Raw genomic sequence first — 16,857 nt, 5'->3', positions numbered from 1 at the left:
GACGTTTTGAAAATCTTTTGCTACAGTCCACTGGATAGGCTGGTAGGCTGATCTATCCAGCACACATCTAGGTGGACACACCCACCTGTGATGTTATAACAGACCGATTTTCAAAACGTCTTGTAACGGCTTATCACACCACACTTGGTGACATGTCATGGGACCTTTAAAAGGAAAGCTCGAATTTGGTTGGCGCCTATACATTCCACCAAAATATAAAGAATAGTGCTGTCAAGCGATTAAAATATTTAATCGCGATTAATAACATTAATGTCATAGTTAACTGGCGTGAAAATCAAATCCCTTGATTTCATGCTGCTAGCCTTTTAGTGAGATCAGAGAGTGTTGAGAAGGACAGTAAGAAGAACCAAACTCTTGCTCAGCAAAGATGGGAAATACTATAACATTTATTATTTAAACCAGTATGAATATTCCTACCGTACGTAGGCCTATACACATTACCAGGCTATCGAATAACGCCTAAACACACACACACACACACACACACACACACACACACACACACACACACACACACACACACACACACACACACACACACACATACACGGTGGCGGAGTGGTAATCGGGAGAGTCGGGAGAATTCCCGGTGGGCCGTTAACGTTTCAGGGCTGTCGAGCTGATTACTGCGGGATAATATTGCGTTTATAAAAGTTCCTTGCAGCGCCATCCGGCAGCCTGAGCTGTGGATGGCGGCAGAGGAACGAATAAAAACAGTGTTTGTTTGCAATCTTTTAAACCTTTATCCGTGATCAAATAAAAGTGGGGTGTCAAAAACATTAACAGAAAACACTGCTGGATCTGGATGTTATAACCTTAGTAAACATAGTATAGCTAACTGTAGTACAAAATTATCTTATTGAGGACAGTTTCAGTTCAAACAAGGTTTATTTTAGTTTGTCCAATGTCTTGACATGTTTTCTCCCAAACCGACACTTAATCTGTTATCTAACGTACTTTAGCCACAAAAATAATTATCTAAAAATGTTTACTGAGGGCAAAAGAAGGAACTTTCAACATACGGTAACCTCCTGGGATTCAGTTGTTCCTCTTCTCCTTTTTCTTCTTTTTGTCTTTCTTTTTCTTGTCCTTTTTCTTCTTCTTGGAGGTCTTTGTTTTGGCTGATTTGTCCTTTTCATTGTCCTCACTGCAGGAGCTGCTGCTTTCCTGAGCAGGCTTCTTCACATTTCCTGAGTCTTTCGGCTCCTGTTGTCCCCGGCCGGGTTTGGCTGCAGCCTGGCCCTTCTGGTCCATCGCCTCTTCCGGCCGCATCATTAGTGGGGGCGTCCGTCCCCGAGCCACTGTTATCAGCAGCCTTTCCTTGGCCATCTCCTCCTTCAGGAACTGCTTCTCCGGCAGCTCTTGGGGGTGGTGGCCTCGCGGGCTAGGTCTGTGTTTACCGTCAGAGTGCACATAGTCCCCATGGTAGTCTCGATGGGGACCTCGGTGGGATCCAGGGTCCCTGCGGTGGTTGGGCTCTCTGGGGTCTCTCCCACCGGCAGAAGCTTGATGGTGCTGATGGTGGGAAGGTCGGCCCACAGTGCTACTGCAGGTGGTGTGTTGGTGGCCAGGTTCTCGTTGGACCTCCCTATCAGTCCTACCATCAGTGCGGTGGGATGGCTGCGTCCAACCACAACCGCAGGGGAGCAGCATCAGGAAGCAAGAGCAAAATCACACGTTTTAATGCTAACCAAATGTACCACCACAAATATAATGCAGTAATAATAATGTACTTACGCTGTTGGAGTCTTTTCGACTGTGACTGGCCATGTGGCTTTCTGCAGAGTTTAAATCTCCAATAAACTCCTCACACTTCTTGCAGTAGAACCCGATCACTGGTGTCAAACAATTGTTTCCTGTCAATATAAAATGGCATGCTACTTTATGGATGCTTTAATATAGGTATTAGTGGGCCCCTAACACAGTATTTGAAGAGTATTTCCCAAAATTCAGCCGTGGTGCAGAATTACAGCCACTATGAGCCAGTCGCATATTTGAGCTTTCCCCAAACGCGCTGTTTCGGTGTCTGTAGCTTTAATGCAAATGAGGAGGAGAGAGGCGGGTCAAGGAGGAGGGTGGGGGTGTGGCCCGGAGCATCTTGCGGCCACGGTACCATGCGCTCTGTTTACAGTAGATGTATCGCAATGGGCCGCGTGCCTTGCGGCGGTGGTGCCTTGCGGTGGTGGTGCCTTGCGGTGGTGGTGCCTCGCGGCGGCGGGCAGCAGGGCTCCGGTGGGAGACAATCAAGAACAATCCCTTCCTCCTCCATGTCGCATTTCATGTACTTCAAGGTGTCAAAGCCAAAGTTCCTTTCCCCCCAATTCCTTCTCAACCATGGCTGAGATAACCCCCACCAAGAGTCTCGTTGTGGAAATACCAGAGACGTCAGAGAACCCGACGTGTTATGCGCCATAACACCAACAGCAGAACGGTTATCCAAATAACAAAGAAGTGTACAACACCTGCGTTACAGTCCTGGAGATCTATATCTAAATAATATCATATTATAAATAGATATCTATATCATATAATACATATTATCACAGCCAAAAGCTGTGTGCGCCTCCAGACGACATAATGAATCTCAAACGACTGCGTCGGGTTCTCCCGACGTCTTATCCAAATAACAAATAAGTGTACAACAGTCGTAGCTCATTGTCTCATTGGTGGGCAAAATTCTCTGAGCGGGCAAAGCAGAGAAGGGGAGGTAACATTTCCCCGTATGACGACATATGGGGAAAAATCCAAATCAGTGCGCCTGAGCTTTGTTTTTTCAAAGGCAGAGCAGGATACCTACTGCTCGTTTTACACCTAACGCAATTTCTAGCTACTTGGGGAACACAGTCAGGCTACGGGAACTCATATTAAAGTTTAGAAAACCTCATAAAGTGAAATTTTCATGCCATGGGATCTTTAATTCAAAAAGTGGAATTATTAAATTGACGAGAATTAGAGGAGAATCATTGGCCTGATTGACGCAGTTCAGAAAAAAGTTGAAGGAAAAACATTAACATTACCATCCTCTTGGAGTAATGCCTCCAGATCTTTCATCAAGCCTTCCATTTTTTTTATCCTGGTTTGTTTCTCCCTTCTTCTGGTTTCCTCGTTGCCATTTGCCTAGGAAGTCAAGAATAAATAATTTGCTCAGGGTTTGGACCATTCCTTAGCAGTATAGATGGTGAATCAAGCAATTTTAGGAAGAGCAGATGGTGTTGGGAAAGATGTTAACCTCATAGTTTTCTGATGGTGGTTGAGATTTGGTCATCACATCACTTTTTGTGCGCTTCTCCTTGGTGGCTTTAAGAAGAGGGCACAACAGTATGATCCAGTGACGGATAAACAATAAACATTGTAGCAACAAACCATCTATGTCAAGGCAGAGGACATCATTCAATAATTATAAATTCAATAAGCTAAGCCTCCTTAGCCTAAACCTTAGGGTTGGGAAAGAAATGCAGATGCCAATTGAGCAATCAAGCCCTTGAGCAATTCAGTGAGATACGTGGAAGAAGCAACATTCTGCATCCATATATTCAGGAGACATGTTTGTAAGAATGCTAATTCAGGAAAAGACTAACCTTTAATCAAAGACTGCAGAGTCTCCAGTGCTTGTCGTGCATTTGTGCCATCCAATGCTGGGAAAAGTGGCGACGTCTGTTCAGGTGCAGACTCAGGCCCATGGGCAGGGGAGTGTTCCTTTTCTTCCACCTTCACAAAGAGCTTGCTGATGTCCACAGTGGCCAGGTTGAGGCCCATGTTCTTTAGTATCCCTTGGAGCTTCTCGCAGTCCTTCATCTCGGGAGTACCGGAGGAAGGCTCCTGCCTCGCGAGGGGCTCTAGTTTAACAGCAGCAGCAGAGGAGCTCTGAGAGGCTACCTTAGGAAGTGGCTTAAGATTGAAGAGCTCCTCCAGGTTATTGAACATTGGGTTGTGCTGATACTGCTGCTGGCTGACAATAGGGGAACTCTTTGATGGGGCATACTGGTGGGTGGCCAATTGTCCAGTCTGGGAAACGTGTGCAGCGGAAGGCCTTTCGGGTACATCTCCATAAAGGAACGATTCTTCGTCTTCTAGGTCGTCTGTCTGCCTTATGTTGGAAAATTCCGGACCGCTGGAATGGAGCCAGGAGAAGTCATTCCCAACTCTCTCATGGGGAAGGAGCATGCTGTCCTGCTCCCGGCTGACCTGGTCCTCCTGTCTGTGGCTGGAAAACCTTTGGTGGCTTCTACTGGGGAGACAGTCTACCTTTGTGTCTTGCCCTTGGTTTGAGGCCTGCTCAAAAAACCCAAATGATCTTTCTTTAATTGCAATATCTCATATGCATATTTCATGTATGAGGTTGGGATAAAGCTTATCACATGAAGAAAAACAAACAAAATAACAAAAGACAACTGGATGTGTACCCAAGTAGCTAACCCAAACTTGTTAAACATAATCACGGTAAAGGCCTCACCTGTATTGTGAGAATGGCATCCTTGAGGGAGGGTAGCCTGTCTTCCAGTTCTTTGCTGTTCATCACAAGTTTCAGACCTTGGAGCAGAGCACTGGCCCCTGTAGAGCCAGTGGCACTGCAGCTTTTGTTAGGGATGCTCTTCGTCCAAGGTTCCTGGGCTCGATTCTTCGGGGGACTGCGACTTCTGCTCCTGGTGGACCGACTTTTGCTTCGAGCCCTGCTCTTTCCCCGGCTGGTACTGCGAGCTCGGCCCTTATGCCCACCCTGGCTTTTCCCACGAGTGCGGCTTCGCTCACGACTTCTGCTCCGGGCGCGACTTTTGCCACGGCTTCGGCTGCGTGCACGGCTTTTACTTCGGGCACGGCTTTTACTTCGTGCGCGACTTTTACTTCGGGCGCGACTTTTGCTTCGGGCGCGACTTTTGGCCCTCTTGTCCCGTTTGCGACTGCGGCTTCGGCTCCGCGACTTGCGCTTGCTGGACTCAGAATCCGAGGCAACCCCTGCCTTTATGATGCTTGATGAATTCAATGCCTCAGCTAAGTTGTAGGCCATGTTCCCTTTGAGATACTCTGGTAAAGGCTTGTTTGCTGCAATGCATCTCAGGAACTCTTCTCCGGCGCGCTCGCTGTTGATTAACATATTTAAAAAAAGAATAATGCTTAAGTAGGCATGTTATCACCTTGTGTAAGTCATAGTGTAAGTAATATTTGTCAAAATTGTATCACATTCACATGCAGAAGTGTCTCCACTCTCCAGTGGGTGTGATAAACCAGCCATGACAATGTGGTGCCAACTAATATGACCTTTTGGTGCATTTGCAGAATTAACATGCCAAGGCCATCCCATAGCCGGGGATTAGGGACAGTTACAACTTTTGGAAGATAATCTGTAGGTAATCAAATTATTGAATACACTGTCCTGTCGAAGAACAGTCTTTCAGATGAGACGCTAAGCCAAGGTCCGGACTCCCTGTGGTCACTAAAGATTCCATGAAACTCATTGCAAGGGTAGGGGGGCCACAGCCACAGCCACACAGCCACACACACACACACACACACACATACCAGGGCTACCTTGCACTAAATAAACTCCCTTTCAGATACTAATTGCCGTGATTGCATTGCATCATATGCTGGGTGTGTTTGAGATCCAGACGGGGAACTGGTCAGCTGACCACAGGCTCAGGACGGGCTGGCCAGTCAGCCATTAGAGGGTAAATAACATATCAAAATATATTATTGTTCCACATATTCTGTTTTCTATTATTAAAAAACATCCATTTAAACAGCTTCTCAGATCATCGTTTGTATCAACCAGAAGAGCATTGTCCTCAGCAGTCATGAAAAGAAAATGAAAAAAAAGGGCAAGAATCGTATTTAAAAAGTTGTACAAACCTGTTATCTTTAGGAGGGGCCTCCAAACTCGGTGCACCCCACATCGGGATGGGTCGTTGCTGAGCCATGTTTGGAGGGATGGGGGGTGGGTTGCTCAGAGTCATCCCTTTACTGCGGTCTATGGGGAAGCTGCTACAACGGATCGGAGTCTGGGGTGGAAGTATTATAAACTCACGTTAAATGGCAGACATGCCAGACTGCTCATGCCTCTTTCTGTGAATTTACTGGTTTTTTTCCATAGTGTTTACCAGTGCGAGCTGTAGAGAGTACCTAAAATTGTGCAGATCAAATTTTAGCCTACATAGATGACACAGGGATAGCATTTAATAACAAGAAAAATGTTTAAAATTTAAAGTAGTATTTTAAAAACGACCTACCTTAAGGCAATCTTGTTTATAATTTTTGCAACAATTCCCTCAACTGAAAGAGTGCACTTTCTACTTCAAAACAAATGTTCTTCTGACTTTGACTTCACGATGGCCGTGCTTATCAAGTAACTATTTGGGAATGAAGATCATTAACTTGTACTTATATAGCTTGTTATACTTCAACAGTGTAACAATACAGTAGTATAGAACAATGTTACTTTTGAATTTTTTTGCAATGTGTCCAGTTGGGTCGTCTTTATAATTAAAATGCAAAAACAAAATTAAACACCACCGGATGACCATCCACACATCGTTGACAAGAAGGTTTAAACTTAATGTGTAGACAATAAGTAGGCTTACAATAAAAGATAAAAAGTGAAATGTGTCCTTTACTGGGGTGAATCTGCTTTGTGCAAATATCAATAATTGATGTCAACATTGATTGTGGTCACCGAAGAGAATGTGATTTTGTATGTAAAAAATCGATGCTGAGGATGTTCTCCAGTAAAGGAAGTAAAAGACATGATTGGTTCATCCATGCAACAGAACATGTATACACGTTGTTGTATACACTATTGAAGCGACAGATCGGTGCTTCCTTAATACTTTCCATAAGATTGAAGACTTCAACTTATGACAGTATCTCCAAACCAAAGCAGAATAATGATTGTTACAATTTGTATACCCTCTACTGCCTAATCCTGTGTCAACATTGACTTTCGAGATGCAGCATGGACATGTGTAATTGTGATCCACATGATCACCCCAAATTAAAAAAGTGAACACCGGACATGAACGGGGATAATTTGTAGCGATGTTGCCATGGACATCAATACTCTAGTCTAGGCCTACATATCAATAAATGACATTCAAGTTGCATCAGATCTATGTATGTTCTCAGTCTACGATGAGTGTCATTATGTTAAATTATTGCTCACATGCTCACCAATGTTAACCAACGTTATATGTAGCTCACGTGGAGCTAGGCTGTATGTAAGATGATTTTAGCTAGGTGACTTGTTTGAGGGTACGTACATGCAGGTAATGGTCTCGGGTGGTTCTTGGGATAAAGTTATTGTCCGAGCTTGATGCTGCAAAAGGTCCACATGCTCTGGGAGGGAAGTGCCGAGGAGCCTCGGACCTGGGGCCGAAGCCGCCCCGAAAATTGGCTCCATTCGGGGGTCCGCGAACCGGCGGAGGACCGGGAAAACCACGGTACATGTTGTCGGTATCACGCTACCACGTCCACGATTAAGTTATTGAAGCACGCAAAGTAGAATGTATTCAGTTATTATTATGTCTAGGCTAGCTGTCTAAACACAAATAACGTGTCTGATTACCACAGCGGAAGGCAAGACTGTCCGCCGGTAGTTTTTCAAAGTAAAAGCTTAGATATTCTTTTTTATATTGCATCCATATATTATTATCAATCCTTATTTTATAGAGCTCGTTTCATAAATACAATTACACACATATGTACAGTAAACACACAATAGCAAGAGAAAACTTTAAGTAAATATTTATTTACATCTTTCTCAAATAACGAATATTATTTTAATAATTGATCTATTTAATGTTAAATAAATACAAACAAAATGGTTCATTTTCACACTTTATTGCTCATTTCATTCAAAAACTACCACACTTCCCCACATCCAAAATATTATTTACATATTTTTTTCTTCCATCGTCAGTAACAGTTGGAAAACATTAAATAACGGAAAAAAAAGTTGAATCCCCTAAAATAAAAATATTTTGACTGGTAATAAGTAGGCGATTGGACTGTCCGATACTGCCAACGTTGACATGTCATACAAAATGCATATGATCAACCTTTGAACATGGCATTTTTCTTCCCTTTTCAAACAAATCTCAAAGATAAGGCTGACTTAGTGAGTGAGGCTGAGGTCATGATAGCAGAGTGCAACTAGAACCATGTTTTGGCAGATTCTTCATGTGGAGAAAGCACACCACACTACCCAGTATTGTGAAGATAACCCTCCACAAGATGCTCAGTAGTTGTTCCCGGTCCCACAAAAGGCTTCGGTGAGTGGACTTTTTACCACATTATGAGCAGCTGTGCATTCAAACTCTTGACAACTTTGTCTGTTTATTTATATTCACTCCGAGAAGGCCTTTCACACCATGAGCTGTGAAGTTCTAAACAGCTCCCTCAGCTGGTGTAATTTCGGCCTTGACTGAAGCCAGACTGGCCATACTGCTGCCCACCCTGTTGAAAGAACTGTTCAAATTGTCCACCCTGGTTCACATTCTGTCCACCTCTCCCCCCCCAGCCTCCACCACCACCACCAGCAGCTCCTCGAGGACCACCCCTCCCCCTGCCACCACCACCACCACCACCTCGTCCACCCCGGCCACTGCCTCTCTCCTGGTGCCGGCCTCCATCTTGGTGTTGGTGGTTGTCGTAGTAACCGCCCGCTCCTCCTTGGTAGGCAGGCTCCTGGTGGCCTCCTTGGTAGCCTCCTCCTCCTCCATAGCCTCCTCGGGGGCCACCTCCCGGCTGGCTGCCATCTTGATAGTGACCTTGGTTGTAGCCACCCCTCCCTCCCCCACTACCTCCGTCCCTACCCCCCCTACCCCCAACACGGCCCCCTCTGTCTCTGTCCCCATAGCCCCCTCCTCCTCCTCCCCCCCTTTCGTAGCCTCCGCGCCACCCCTGGTCATAGCCCCCCCTGCCCCCACGACCACCACCTGAACCTCCATAGCTTCCCACTCCAACCTGGGGCCCGTCCTGACGCTTCTGCCAAGAGGGCATCTCTGGGGGAGGGGCCTCGATCTCACAGGGTCGACCCCCCCGGTCCGGCACACGACCCATCAGGACCTAAAGAAATACACAACAAAGACCGCTCATCAATCACTTCAGTCGAAGATAAAAACGTACCTTATTACCTCCCAGACGGGGGATCTGGGTCAGGACAGAAAGTACAGGACACAGATAGGACTTCATATGGGGTGATTATCAATAGATACACCATCAACTTTAAAACGATTCATTTATCAGGGCATGGACCCCATTGACAGCAGCTTCCTTGTCATGGCCCTCTAAGGTGCAATGTGTATGATTAAAAAACATGAATAAACTTTTAAAACGTTAAATTAACTACAATTATCCACAGATGCAAACAAACATCATTCAAGATATCAAGACGTCTTAGTATCAAGTTAAGAGCTATTTACTTAGACCAGCAGCTAGCCCAGCTAACGCCAGCCTGTGCGGTCTTGTGGAACCAATTTGTACCTCAAGAGGCGTTTGTCGTTGCTATTGCAGCTTCCAGTCAATCAGACGTCCAAAATGAGAGGAAGACGTAGCGCTACCCAGAGGCCGTATTCTTGTCAATCTCATGTCAAAAGTACACTGAAAAATGTAATGCTGGCTCTAACTTATGGGAACACTGTAAACAGTAAGCTTTACGCTATATTCAGCAGCGTGATGCTTTTGGGTGGAGAGGGAAGGGGGAGGGACTATAACCTTTGGGAGGGACTGTGCCTTTCCTCGTTCCTCCAATAGAGGTAGACACCACAATTTATTTGTTATGAGCTGATTAATATTTGGTTGAGGACTCATCCCACAGTTGGCCAGTTATTTTTAATCTGTTATGAGAATCAAATGAATTCTGAAAGACAAACGTATGGGATCATTTTTTACCTTATTAATGGCACAAGCCGTCTTCTCCCGGATCTTGCCGCTGCTGGTACGGTGTATCTTGGACAGATCTTCCCTGGCGGCGAACAGGTGGCCGACCGACACCTTGCTATGGAAGCTGAGAGCGGCGCGAAGAGGGTGGTACACCTTCTTCATCCTCTCTGCATGGTTCTGAAACAAACATGTCATCCATGGTTCAACCCATGCCACAAACATAAACATAATACCAACACAACAACAAATATTATACGTGGTCATCATCCATCCGTCGGTACATGTTCCTCGAATAAAGATTTGTAAACCCTCATCATCTTGGTTTTGAAAAGCCTTGTTTCGTAGGCTGTCCATGGATGTAACATGGTACAATAACTCCTGTTCTTCACAAAGAGTGGTTGGTTTGAGGAGCAGGTAAGCTTGCAGCAGTTGCCACCCCCACCATTTTGCCGTGTGTGTTCAACTCCATTATCAATCAATGGCAGAAAACAGCATCTACTAGTGGTCATAGCAGTTGATGCAGCAGCACTTTTGGGTAATAAACTAAATGGTTTCTGGGGTACCTTGGCTCTTTCGGACCAACCGAAGGACTGAACGGTCACGTCAAGTCGTTTGAGCAGCATCTTCCGTCTCACTTCGTACTCATTCACCAGCGCTTGGTTTAGGGCTTCAACTTTGTCCTTAAAAAAATACAAATAAAACATAAATTAGAAGGCATTTGTTTGTGCACCTTCTTTTTGTCCATTTCTATTTCCCCTCAATCTCCCTCAATACCAACCATAGAAAACAATATCTTGAACTATTATGGGTTACAGACAGAAACACATGTTAATGAAACCCCTGGGTTCAATATATAAATGAATTGCATATTACTTATTGGACTGTTTACCCAGTGAAAAGGTCCAAGTGGTTTCTTCATCAGAGGGTCTCCTATATGGGTGTCAGGGACCTTGGCGGCGGCTTCCTTTAGCTGAAAAACAGGAGAGGAAACATGCCACACATTAAACTCTCAACCCTTCTTATACAAGAAATCGTGACCCCTTTTAACCCAATTGTGCCGGCTGCTGCGCGGCGCAACATTGTATCTAGTAGAAACAAACTACCATTTCCATATTTAGATATTCATTAAGCCGACAGTTTCATCCAAAGTTTTTTGAGATACATGTCATTGTCAATCAGACTATCGACTGTGGATAGTGGGATTCAAACCCAAGACTTTCGACCTGGAATCCAACACCCTAACCCCTACTAGACTCTCCTGAACGATTTTGGGAAATAATCTATTTGTGATTATTTTGACCAATATTGCGATTGCGATTTAACATGCAGTTTTTTTTAATTTATTACATTCCTTATGCTCTGTTTTATTCACTAAAAAAACAATAAATCATTCTTTAGTAGGAACAACACAACATAAAAACTGCTATTTCCTTTAGGCCAGGCCGATGTGTTGAGATTAATCTATATATCATATTTATTTAACTATTGCATTGTTAAAGAAAAATGAATCGTACTGATCTCCAGTCAGTAACGGTAACAAATCACCAAAATAAAAACATGAAAAATATTACAGGTCATGTTTTATTATTTTTTTAAATCACAGCCTTTGCGACTTGCATATCACGTTCTATTACATCGCGATTTCGATTTGAATTTGATTAATCGTTCAGCTCTTTCCTTCCATATGAGACACAGACGTGGACGAGTAGCTCACCTTCTTCTCTATACCACTGAAGAACTGGAACATGGTGATGTTGGCGGGAGGCTTGGACATGCCCAGGGTCACACAGATCCCCTTCAGCTCCAGAAACATCGGGGAGCCTGCCCAAGAGTCCGGCGCCGGCTTCTGGGGCTTGGTGACAAGGATCATCCTGGAGGCCTCCAGCTCCGATACCAGGAATGCTGCGGGAAGAACATGGAATACAGAATGTTCACATTTTTTAATTCTAAGGGTGTTTGCTGCCATCTGCTGGTTACAAAACCAACCAAGAAATCAAATTGTCAAATAAATTAATGTATCCAATACATTAGTAGCTTAATTAATTCCAGTTGTAGCTGAATTAAGCCCCGCAACTCATACAAATTTTTTTTCATTCATTCAGAGTTATAAAGACCCAGCAGAGCTCTAATCCATTCATTCACTGTTAAAGAGAGAGATCCAGAAGAGCCCTCAACAATTCTGGATCAAAGAGAGGTCCAACAGTCAATTCATTAAATGCATCCATTCCTTCATGTTTAAAAATACACTGCAGATCTAACACTAAATACATCATGCATGCTGAAATATAGCTCTTCTTACTGAGCAGGAGGCAGCAGTTGGTCTTGTTAAGCAGTCTCTGGGAGACGTCTCCAGAGGTGAGGACAGCGTAGGGGCAGGTCAGCTCAGTCAGAAGACCACTCATCTCAAGCTGGAAGCCCTCTGCCTCACTGGGACCTGGAGGGGAAGAGAGAAGTGTTCATCAGAGATCCTCAACTGTAGTAGTCTTTGGAGTGAATGTTAAGTATTCCTTTTCAGGCCTAGCATGTTTTAATCGTTGATGAACTTGGCTCTTACTCTGAGGACACTAAGTGTAGGATGGGTAGGTAGAAAGATTGTATTAATGAGGTCATTACCATTTGGATTATATTTAATGTGATGTAAATGTATTGTAAAAATGCATTTCGGCTTTGGCAATATCTACATAATGACCTGAAGACATGTCAGAATTTTAAATGCGAGTATGGTAGGATGGTATACATGTACAAACGTCCAATCGTATTATATTAATTATGGCAATTTATTATTTTTTTGTATAGCACTTGTCATTGAAGAAGCCTTATGGATTAAATATACATTTCAGACTAATGAAAACTACTAGAGCCTTGGCCTCTGTGCTCTCCACTGAAGACTTTAACCCAGAATGAGGACCAGGCTGTGTGCTTAGACTCTAAGTGTCTTACAGTTGGTGGCGTGGACGTTCTCCTCCAGTTTACAGTAGAGCCTCAGCTCGGAGACGATCCAGGCACAGACTTTGGTGAACTCAGGGGAAGCTGCTCCACCTTTAACAGCTGCCTCCAGAGCTCCATCTTCCAGGAGAGGACCTTGATACCTAGAAAAACCAACAGTTAACTTTAGACATCGACGTGTTGTTTGGCTACGTGGACAGAGCTACCTTTGTCGCTGGACCCACCTTAACTGCGGTTAGCTTACCTCTTATTCCAGGACTTGAAACGCTTATGTTGGTAATTATATTCAATTCACTCTTAAGACTCGATAAATGCTATGGCAGTGAAGTATTAGGCTTGATCGCAGTCAACTCCTGTCACATGGTGAGGGTTGAGACAGTAGGCTTAGCTTACATTTGTTCCGGGCTGGCATTCATACTTTTGCCACGCAATACAAACCATTTGCAACACAGCTTGGCACTTGACCATGGGTAGACGGATCGTTCATTAGCAGCTGACAGTGCTTTGTCATGCTTACCATGGCTCACACATCACAGCACGTCGCATTTTTGATGTAATCCAATCTAATTCTATACGTAATGATGATTTCAATGAGACCACATTAATCCAATTTATAATGGTGGTGGTATTAGCAAAATGTATGACACACTGCTAAATAAGTATCCACTGAATGACATGCATAGCGGTTTGTTGTTTTCTCACCCTAGATCCTCCAGGGAGTCAACGATGTCCGTCTCCATCTCACAATATAATACTGATAATACTTGCTAATAATTACAGCGGAATATTCAAAATCATGTAATGTGTGTTGACTTCAGCGGCAGGTGGGGAAACAGAAGCAGCTCAGCTGGCATGCAGGGGTCCTCGCCTTCTTTTTCTACCTCACGTGGTGCTTGAGGCTGTCCAAGATAATGCCGGTACAAATCGGACTTAATTTATTACATGTGCAGTACGGAGCATGGGCTCATCGTCCTTCGGTCTTCATCACAATGCATCTTTATGATAAAAAAAAAAACATCAATACAAAATAGTGGTAATTACAGTTCTTAGTGATGGAACAATGTTAGGTACCCAATTTGCAGGCTGCCCAACTCTACCACTAGAAGGTGCTGTCAGACCATTTGTCGTCGATGAACGTTTCTATTCATGCCTTCTCTTTAATTTCTCGCTAATTTGATCCTCTCGCCATATAGTGTGAATACTTTGCTTAGGTATACTGCAGGTGCAGGTTTCAATGCTTTAATGTTGCACAACATACACATCATCACGCACGACAGGCAGGTTCAATAAATATCTTTAATTGAAATTGGAACAGCATAGAGATGCCACATCTTTAGAAAGTGATTCCTAGAAATTGAGTGATAGGATACTTTAATGGCTTCATTGAGGCCATTGAAAGAAATATTCACATAAAGCAAAAAAAATGAATATCAAAACGACTTTAAAACAGGATAATCATGTGTTTTTGGCTCAACCGATGAAGAGGAAAAGCCTACTGTAATTTCAAAGTAAAAAAAAAATGTATGGACCGTAAAAATATATATATACTGCCTACTTTGAATAAAACTTCACTACAGGCTATATTTCTGTAAAAAAAAAAAAAAAAAAAAAAGCCCTTTGATATGGGTCAATTGAATATGAACACAGTACGGGTCTGATTCGGCGGTAGAGGTGCAACAGACAAATACAAGGCGGTTTAATTGCCATTATTCCAAATTGTAGTACGGCTACAGTCTCTTTCATTTTCTCTCAATACTATTGCAGTTGTATTTTTTTGTGGTATACCATTGGATTGGCTCTGTCTTTTTTTGCATGATACAATTAAATCTTCAGCAAGCTTATCTCTGGCTGCAAGAGCTAAGAAGCTATTCCGATGTGGGCGCATCAATGTTTTCAGTTAAAAAGTAAGGAAACAAGAGGTTTATCAGATGAATACCATTTAGTGAATACTGTCAGCAGAATCTGTAATGGCTCCAGATCAGTACTTTTTTTTGTGAATTTTACAAACATTTAAACACAGTGAAATGTTTGCTCCAGATTATACATGCATTCTGTAGCGAAATTCATTGGGATTAATATCTGCGTTGCATCTATGTTATAGATTAAACTGTGGTTTTCTTCAGTGTTTTTTCCTCCATTGGGTTCGAGCATTATCATAACACAACACAGCCCAAACTTTCCAGAATAAAGGAATCAAAATCAGTATAACAGCAGGTTTAGGTAAACAGCCTGTTTGATGATGTATAAACACGACTAAACAATTAAAAAGATTTCTGAAGATATTTAAACAAAAATTTGAAATATACAGCACATCAATACATCCAATTGTTGCTGTTTTTCGAAATCATCCACAGCAACAACAAAGAACAGATGTAATTTTAACAAAGAAAATCCAAAATCCATTCTTTGTGATATCTTATTAATCTCAGAGGAAAGTCTTGTCCCTTATAAAATAAACACACAAATAAGTTATAGCTTGGTGGAATGCATCCCACTGCTGTTCTGTTTTAGGGGGTTTGTACTTTGTGAATAGATGTGTTGTCTGTTTTCATAATGGCAGTTGGCAAATAGCAAAAAATACAAACAGTTTCCATAAATTATTCAAGGTGAACATACTGAACAGATCTTTTGATGTTATAGTGGTGATGAATTGACCATCACTTCATTTTCTGGAAATTGTATCTGTGGGTTGGAATGTGCATACAAAAGTATAAATATAAGTATACATATATGTATACATACATTGATATGTCTGTGTATGTCAGTATATCCATGTCAAAGTTAAAAGATACCTTAAACTTGACAACAAGTTAAAAAAAAGGTCTGAAAAAATCAGGCAATACATTAATACAAATCATATACAAACACCATTTTCTGTCCATTCAAACCACATAAATATTAAATTATAAAACAAGCCCTTTATACCAATCATGAGGACAATAAAGCAGCACTAAGCAGTGTTTCAGACGAAGAGATTTTCTACAGAAAACAACAAATGTATATTTTGTTAATACATTTTAACTAGGTACACCTACTGGAGAGTTGTAGAACAAGCCAGGTCCCTTTGAAAGATAACAATCATAAAAATAAATAATGTATATTTCCAACAACATTCTGTGGGAACCACTTATTGTTCCTTTAAAATGCCATTCCCCAGAAAGACCTTTAGAAGTTCATTTAAACTTTGCTCGATGTGTTTCCTGCATGATTTCCAGTTCAGTTGCTAAGGCAAGTAGCCTAACCTAAAGGGGCTTGCACCCTTCCCCAATAAGCACCAACAAACGCCAACACTGTGCCAAACCCATTGGTGGCGGTTGGCTGGTGTCATTTACATGTCTAATGTCATTTTCATTTACATTGTCAAATGGGCGTTGGCCAGCCTCGGCCAACATTCAATAGTTGGGTGTGGGTTTTTGTTTGGGCAATGTGCAAGCCCCAACTAATTTAAGATGTGTCTACTTTCTTCTCTGGTCTTAACTTTCCCCTCACTGTGAATAAAGAGTCAAACACTTGTAACTATCATGTTGTTCTTCACGGTCAACTTCCTCTCTGCAGTTCACCCCAACCCATATCTAACCTATCTTGTCTTTGCTGACCATCTTCCATGTAATATCAAACCAGGAGCTGACGTAGTAAAAACATCTGGCTTTCTCCTCTTTCAACCATCTCGACTTCCATTCCACTGTGAACTTTCAAACCGAAAGACCCTACCCACCACTTCCTACTTGCCTAGAAGAACACAAATGTGCTTCTGTATGAGTTATAGCACAACCTCGCACTGTACAACATGAAGGTACCTCCATACTGAAGAGACAGATACGTCACAAACTGGCACTTTCAGGATAGTCAGTAGTAGCCATTTCTTCAGAGAGACAGACAGTTTTTCCATGACCGCACATGAACAAAAATGCACCAACCTTTGATTCCTGATCACTTTTCATGTGGTCTCTTGGCCCTAGGAGTGGCAAAAAACAATAACTCAAACATCCTCTCCTTCTCTTCACTGTCCATACTTTT

At 42.8% G+C, this 16,857-nt stretch overlaps 2 protein-coding genes across 2 annotated transcripts; both read right to left on the bottom strand.

Annotated features, from left to right (window-relative positions):
* Positions 1 to 396: 396 nt before the first annotated feature.
* LOC307092158 (uncharacterized protein) lies at positions 397 to 7,571 on the bottom strand. Its single transcript, XM_079759060.1, has 8 exons — positions 7,272 to 7,571; positions 5,869 to 6,017; positions 4,475 to 5,099; positions 3,600 to 4,293; positions 3,251 to 3,318; positions 3,039 to 3,138; positions 1,759 to 1,877; positions 397 to 1,641 (listed from the first exon to the last, which is right to left on the bottom strand). The coding sequence occupies exons 1-8, from the start codon at positions 7,455 to 7,457 to the stop codon at positions 1,060 to 1,062; spliced, it is 2,523 nt and encodes an 840-aa protein (XP_079615186.1). The 5' UTR covers positions 7,458 to 7,571; the 3' UTR covers positions 397 to 1,059.
* A 300-nt stretch (positions 7,572 to 7,871) lies between these two features.
* fam98a (family with sequence similarity 98 member A) lies at positions 7,872 to 13,682 on the bottom strand. Its single transcript, XM_079758811.1, has 8 exons — positions 13,543 to 13,682; positions 12,835 to 12,983; positions 12,194 to 12,328; positions 11,609 to 11,796; positions 10,784 to 10,864; positions 10,458 to 10,574; positions 9,904 to 10,071; positions 7,872 to 9,078 (listed from the first exon to the last, which is right to left on the bottom strand). Exons 1-8 carry the CDS (start codon positions 13,578 to 13,580, stop codon positions 8,410 to 8,412), a joined length of 1,545 nt encoding a protein of 514 aa, XP_079614937.1. The 5' UTR covers positions 13,581 to 13,682; the 3' UTR covers positions 7,872 to 8,409.
* Between the last annotated feature and the right edge of the window lie 3,175 nt (positions 13,683 to 16,857).

The sequence above is a fragment of the Pollachius pollachius genome (genome assembly GCF_949987615.1).
Source record: "Pollachius pollachius genome assembly, chromosome: 2".
Classification (NCBI taxonomy): Eukaryota; Metazoa; Chordata; class Actinopteri; order Gadiformes; family Gadidae; genus Pollachius; species Pollachius pollachius.
This window is presented reverse-complemented; position numbering and strand designations above follow the sequence as displayed.

Coding starts and splice junctions, on each gene's coding strand:
- LOC307092158 (XM_079759060.1), bottom strand. CDS start 7,457: ATGTACCGTGGTTTTCCCGGTCCTCCGCCGGTTCGCGGACCCCCGAAT. Junction 6,018..7,271: donor CCCGAGACCATTACCTGCAT/GTACGTACCCTC, acceptor CTTCCACCCCAG/ACTCCGATCCGTTGTAGCAG. Junction 4,294..4,474: donor ATGCCATTCTCACAATACAG/GTGAGGCCTTTA, acceptor TTTTTTGAGCAG/GCCTCAAACCAAGGGCAAGA.
- fam98a (XM_079758811.1), bottom strand. CDS start 13,580: ATGGAGACGGACATCGTTGACTCCCTGGAGGATCTAGG. Junction 12,984..13,542: donor GACTCCCTGGAGGATCTAGG/GTGAGAAAACAA, acceptor TGGTTTTTCTAG/GTATCAAGGTCCTCTCCTGG. Junction 11,797..12,193: donor CAACTGCTGCCTCCTGCTCA/GTAAGAAGAGCT, acceptor TTCTTCCCGCAG/CATTCCTGGTATCGGAGCTG.